Genomic DNA, 6,447 nt, shown 5'->3' with positions numbered 1-6,447 from the left:
AGGAGTGTGAACACATTTGGGACTAACAGGGTTGACTAGAATCCCCACAAACTCACCACAGAGTTACCGCCAGCTAAGACGTTAGATGAGCCGCTGCTCGCTATGCGGCACTTGTATATCTTAAACATTGATGCAAAAACAGTTCTAGCGATTGTGAGGGCGGCTATCGGCCACGGCACCCTTACTTTATACTTATCAAAGGTTGCGACAGTCAGCACAGCATGGGCTGTGCATATATCTGCCTTAGCATTGGTACATGCACAACTTGGGTAAGAGACTGAGCGAAGTTCAACCTCAGCAAATTTGAAGGTTTATGCTTCTCTTTTTTACAGCAAGTATTTAAGTCTGTGGCGTGTCCCAAAGAATGAAAATACTCAACTCAAAAGTGATATTTTTTGTGATGAAGATCTGTTTAATAATCTGCCTTCAGAGTGCAGGAAATTGCATCCAAGAGGTGTAATTTTCACAAAATTCCCGGGCCCCGTCTAATCATGCGGACCCCTTCCCCAAACCCACCCCGTAGTCTATTTTTTCACTAATGTTTGACAACCAAATTTTTGTTTTAAAATTTGGACGAGACAGATCCGTTTGGGCGAGTAAAACTTAATACTCAACTCGCCCAGTTTGGCGAGAGGGTTTTTATTCTTTAAAGCGTCTAACACCTGTATATATATATATTTATATATATATATATATTCAGGGGTTGCACCGATCCAACTTTTAAGTTCGGCCGTAACCGGAACGGCCAGAACTACCTGGCCCGGAACGGAACTTTAGCTGAGAATAAAACGTGACAGTTTGTGCCCAGTATTTGTGCGCAAACGTCACTCGGCCTTGAACAAGAATATCATGTAGCGAGGCCACATCACTTAGGCGAGTAGGACAATGCTCAAAGTTCTAATTACATGATGTTGTTACTGTTCAGGGTGTCATGAAATCAGCGCTGCTTACCAGTGCATAATTTGCATAATTCTGTCATCTAATTCACGAACGCGAACTTCTGTGCAAAAGCCTGCATGTCTGCAGTTCCCTGGTTTTATTCTATTATTTTTTCAACTAAACGGACAGATGCGATCTGTAGGCTCTAGAGTATTTGATTTTGGATAAGAAAATGTTATAAATCAGTCCTAACATCAGTTAGGTCAGTTCAGTTAGTTAAGCCAATGTTCAATTGGCCAAGATTTTTGGGCAGGAAAAAGTGTGAAGTTGTTAAACCGATATATTCTCAGCAAGTTGACTCTATTAACTCTCAACTACACTCAAGTGACTGAATCTTATTGATTTTGGATGCACGCTTGCTAGCAGTAATGAAATTTAGGAAAAAGTTCCGGTTCCGCGCCGACTGTTTCTGAAAGCGTTCCGGACGAGATCATGTTCCAGACGCCACCCTAATATATATATATATATATATATTAATTATAACTTATTCAGGCTTTCATATTCGTAAGTGCCACAGCTGCTGCGCACCGTGTTGTCACAAATTTACATCGCGTTGTGAAATAATGCGTTTCAGCGATGTGCTCAAATGCAGTCCTGAGAATTCAAATTTACAAAACTGCTGGGGAGATCCCCAGAACCCCTCCCACCGTCTCCCCCCCCCACGTCCGCCTGGAGTGCTTCACATGCCTTACGGCATGCCTTCGAATCCATCATGCGCGTTTTTTTTTCCAAACTGTCATTACCCCTTTGCTCTAATTTTCCCTCAGAAGAAACCTGAATATAATATAATATATATATAAATTTCCATGGGGCCAGCAATGCTTGTGCTTTTGCGATATATATATATATAGTATATATATATATAAATTTTCATGGGGCCAGCATGCGTTGCTTTGCGATATATGTATATATATATATATACATGTACATACATATATTATTCAGTGATGGTGTTTGATGGACGACATTAATCGGGATGCGAATGTTTTATGCTGTTGAGAAGCCGTTTGAGAAATGGCAGCTGAGCTTATAGCTATATATACCTCATACCTATATATCCTTATACCTATATACCTCATACCTATATATACCTCATACCTATATATACCTCATACCTATATATACCTCATACCTATATATCCTTATACCTATATTCTACCTTTATTGCTCTTTCCACACTGTAAAGTATTTCTGACATGTGAGGTATGCAAATATCATGTTCTTCTTGGGCATTGTCAACCCAGAGAATGAACAAATGTTGCAAGCAGCTTGCTTATGAGTAGCAGACAGTTGGTTCATTACTTTTTTACTGCAAAATTCACAGTAATCTGCTAAAATGCATTAAAATGCACAGTAGGTACTCATGACACAATCATTCTCATATTATAGTCAGATGTTTTAACTACTTTACCAAAATATCTGCAGTCATAGTGTAGTGTTTATCATGTGTTTTCATATCTTGTGATGGGAGCACGTTGCAGTTTCTCATAGTCCACCGTGGCCCTCACTTCTATACATACATGTATATAACAATGTTTTGTATGTTCTTTGCAGGTACATATCAGCGACCAAGTCTCCTGCTGGACAGAAAATACAAGAAGCGTAAGTTGTATCTGATTGCATTGTAATTACAGTGTGCTATTAGTAGTAAGCAATAGGAAAATGCTGTACACATACATACAAATACACGCACGCACGCACGCACACACACACACAGATGTAGGTGTTGAACAACAGTAGAGGGCGTTCATAGGCGGCAGGCCTGAATAAGCATCGAACAGAAATTAATTAAAAATACTCACACTGTTACTGCGTTTACACAACATACACTTTATTCATGTTAAATAACTACAGATTCATGCTATATGCCCCCCTTGAAACTTTTGCCAGCTCTATGACGCGAATTTCTACAAAGTAGTCGGATCACATTTCAAAGACAAAAATGACCGCTCGCTGTGGCTACGCCACCTGACGGAATGTCACTAATACACAACAAGACCAATTTTACTTCTAATGCTTTCTAGACGTCCACGGGGCCTCTAACTTGCGTGCATAATGCAAATTATTGCACTCTAGTGCTGAATTTCTGTGAAAAAAAAGGGTGAAAAATGGCATTTTTTAGAGACGATATAGTGCAACGGTGAACAATTTGCGGACGCTTACTGTTGTACACCTCCTTAATGAGCAGCGAAGATGCGGATCAACTTGAAATTTTAGATGAATAATTTAGAGCCATTTCCTTATATGGAGACCGAATTTCAAATGTGGTATGACTCCAGGGGCTGAGATATCACTCTCTGAAATGAGCCCCCAAAACACAGAAATCAATGCAAATTAATGTTCGCTTCATGCGGTTAAGCGCAGTGTTAGAACGAGGGTTAGGGTGAATTGCAACCAACAAAGTTAAGATATTTTGATACTGTTAGTGTTAGGAGTGCCAGAGAAGAGTGAAACTAGGATAATTACCTATTTTCTGGTACCAAATGAGTGTAAAATGAGTGTATTTTAATGTAGATGTGTAAATAACATGTACATAATGTACACGGATATGTACATGTTTACATAAAATACATGTTTAAATGTCATTTGAACATGCATGTGTCAAAAAACCATGCTCTAGGACTTGCATAACTGATTTTCATTAACACAAAACTCAATTATTCGATTTCTTTAGCAGAAAAGCTCTCCTTACCAGGCAGAGTTAACACGTTCAACGCTGCCAGTGTTAACAATGCACCTACCTCCCTGCGCTGGGATTTTCGCGTTTTTACCGCGTATTCACTTATTGATTTACCACATTTCCTTTGCAGGAAAGCTAACAAAACTGACACATATACTCTGCATGAGTGTTATCTCACTCGTACACGTTCAAATATTATAGAAATCGATCCCCTTCATAATAATATTGATATGAAAACATGGCAAAAACGGACATTTCGTGCATTTTCGCCTCAAATGCCACTGCACCAATGGATTTTCGAGTTTGTTACGATATCATTTGCCAGTATACTATTTTTTCCGGTAAGAAATGTGACAACGCGTACACATGTGTGGGGTATGAACCTTGATTTGTGTTTCTACATGCAAAAATACCTCGAAATTTTATATACTACACAGTTATTATATTATATCCCGTTAGGAAAACGGTAAACAAACCTTGTTGAACGGACTTTTGCCCCGAATTTACCTTTACTGACGGTGCTCTGGAGAGCGCAGTATATACGCCCCGGAGCGTTTGTACGGCTTCCACGTCAATCATACGTCAAGAAGAGGCAGCCAAGCACGTCAGCATCACACGTGACACGCACGTCAGCTTCAGTGTCACGAGTATGGCACAATAGAAGCCCGTGTCGAGCACGTGTTCACTGCCTCCGCATCCGGGGATGGTTGTGATGGATGCGGCCTACATCACCTGAGGATGCTGGGCAGACTGCAGGGGGTAGAACGCGGGGATGTGACGCTGCGGCAGACCGAAATTCTTTACATATATACATATATATATATATATATATATATATATATTTACCGTGTTGTTACGTTGCAGTGAGGAGGAGCTAAGCTATCTGGGGTTTGTGACAGACGTAACGACCGATATCCTCGCGAGAGGAATCTTCACGAACAAGATTCTCAAGCAAGTGTTCCAACATCACGTTCACAAGCAAAAGGGCCGCTTAAAACTGGTAATTATATATAATACGTCATCAGGTCATGCATGTAGTTATCATTACCAACTAGATTTTGGTAGGCACGCTCGAACATACCTAAAGTCTCGGAAAGGGCAGGTGTATAGAGTCAAGGTTTATCCTCAAAAGTCATTTCAAGAATGTTAACTCACATTTTCTCCTGCATGTGGTTTCGGCTGTATGTGCTCATGCGTGCTTCTTAGTTGATGTATTTCTGATGCAGAGTCGTCTTCGTGAGTTGATCACACAGCTGCAGGACGACCTAGGAATACCTGAGAGCGAGAACTCAGATGATGAGGGTGTTGGTCTAGGCAGCACCTCTCCTCGTGGCACTCCATTATGGAAAAAAGGTATCTGCGTATATGTAATTATAATGTACACACAGCATTTTGAAATGTACGTTTCAGCAATTGTAATGCTGTCATCTATTTCGCAATGACTTTTAATTTTTCTACTCATTCTTGCTCGCTTTCTTAGTAACATTTTTCCTCCTCCTTTTTTATTTCCCGCTTCCTTACCCTCTTTCTCTCCCTCTCCTTTGTCCTCTCTTTCTCGTTCTGCTTCATTCCTCCTGCCCTCTCACTCTCTTCCTGTCGATCCCAGCCCCTCTTCTTATCCTTCCACCCCATTTCCTTTTCTTCTTCCTCTCTCCCGTTCTCATTGCCCTTTTCTCGCCCTCTTCCCACACATTCCTGCCCTCCCTTCCTCCCTCCCTTCCCTCCTCTCTCCCTCCCTCCTTCCTTCCTGCCCTACCTTTCTTTTATTCCCTTTCTCTCCCTTCCTTCCTCTTCCCCTCTCCCTTTCTCTCCCTTCCTTTCTCTCCCCTTCTCTCTTTCTCTCTCTCTAGCCCTCTCTCTCCCTCTCCCTTTACCCCCTTTCTCTCTGTCTCACAATGAATTTCGTTTCTTCCACGTAAGGCACCGACAGCACGGCTAGTCTGACGTGGCGACGCGCGGACGACCCTTCTTCCTCTATCATCGACATGAGTGTCATAGACCGATTGCTCGCTGAGGAAGACAGCAACGACGACGGAGGAGGAGGAGGAACCTCCCGCAGCACGAACAACCAAACGTTCTCCGTAGAGGAGATGAACGGCGTCGCGAACGGAACAGCGATCGAAGGAACCTCCGCAAACGGAACAACGAGGGAGAGATCGACGGCAAACGGAACGGCGAGGGAAGGAACCGCGGAAAATAGAACATCGACGGAAGGAACGGTCGTAAACAGAACAACGACGGCGGAGGGAACAACGACGAACGGCCGAACCTCGCCCGGAACGAACGAACCGCGCGCGTTGCCGTTGGAACGGCACGCCACCCCGCCGAAACCGCCGCCTCGTGCCTCCGCAAGGAACCAACCGGCGAAACGCGTGACCACTGCATCGAGCCGGCAGAGCGACGGGGGGGAGGGGGAGCGGCGGGGCGACGAGGACGGACGAATTTCTCGCGACACGAGCGGGGGCGCCACCGACTACAGCGTCGAGGCGTTCGAGGATGGTAGCGACGAGGACGAGGAGGATGGAGGCTCCGCTAGTGATAGCAGCAGTGACAGTGCTGCGGGGGCGGGGGCAAGCGACGACGACGACGACGACGACGAGGATTGCCTACAGAGTGGTGATTCAGGAGATGGCAGCAGCGTTGATTTCTGAGAGAAAAACGGGTGTTTGCTGCCGGGCGGGGGTCACCACCGTGAGTGGTGTGTCACGAGTCACGGGTGTGGGGTGGAGGTCAGCGGGTGGTGGTCAGGGGTGGGGGTCAGGAGTGGGTGTCAGGGGTGGGTGTCAGGGCTGGGTGTCAGGAGTGGGTGTCAGGGGTGGGTGTCAGGG

The 6,447-nt window shown here is 44.3% G+C and overlaps 1 protein-coding gene and 1 long non-coding RNA gene across 2 annotated transcripts in view; both read left to right on the top strand.

Annotated features, from left to right (window-relative positions):
- LOC106806966 overlaps positions 1-119 on the top strand; it is a 14,120-nt gene extending 14,001 nt beyond the window's left edge. The window contains exon 3 of the long non-coding RNA XR_001393606.1: positions 6-119. This is a non-coding gene — a long non-coding RNA (uncharacterized LOC106806966). The remainder of the gene's footprint in view (positions 1-5) is intronic.
- A 2,379-nt stretch (positions 120-2,498) lies between these two features.
- On the top strand, positions 2,499-6,329 carry LOC106806957 (variant surface antigen A-like). The gene is made up of 4 exons (XM_014809142.1): positions 2,499-2,541; positions 4,484-4,619; positions 4,846-4,972; positions 5,540-6,329. The coding sequence occupies exon 4, from the start codon at positions 5,605-5,607 to the stop codon at positions 6,268-6,270; it is 666 nt and encodes a 221-aa protein (XP_014664628.1). The 5' UTR covers positions 2,499-2,541; positions 4,484-4,619; positions 4,846-4,972; positions 5,540-5,604; the 3' UTR covers positions 6,271-6,329.
- Positions 6,330-6,447: the final 118 nt, after the last annotated feature.

The sequence above is a fragment of the Priapulus caudatus genome, unplaced genomic scaffold, assembly GCF_000485595.1.
Source record: "Priapulus caudatus unplaced genomic scaffold, Priapulus_caudatus-5.0.1 Scaffold187, whole genome shotgun sequence".
Lineage (NCBI taxonomy): Eukaryota > Metazoa > Priapulida > Priapulimorpha > Priapulimorphida > Priapulidae > Priapulus > Priapulus caudatus.
This window is presented reverse-complemented; position numbering and strand designations above follow the sequence as displayed.

Bases quoted from the DNA above. Each gene is read 5' to 3' on its own strand.
- LOC106806957 (XM_014809142.1), top strand. From the start codon at position 5,605: ATGAGTGTCATAGACCGATTGCTCGCTGAGGAAGACAGCAACGACGAC.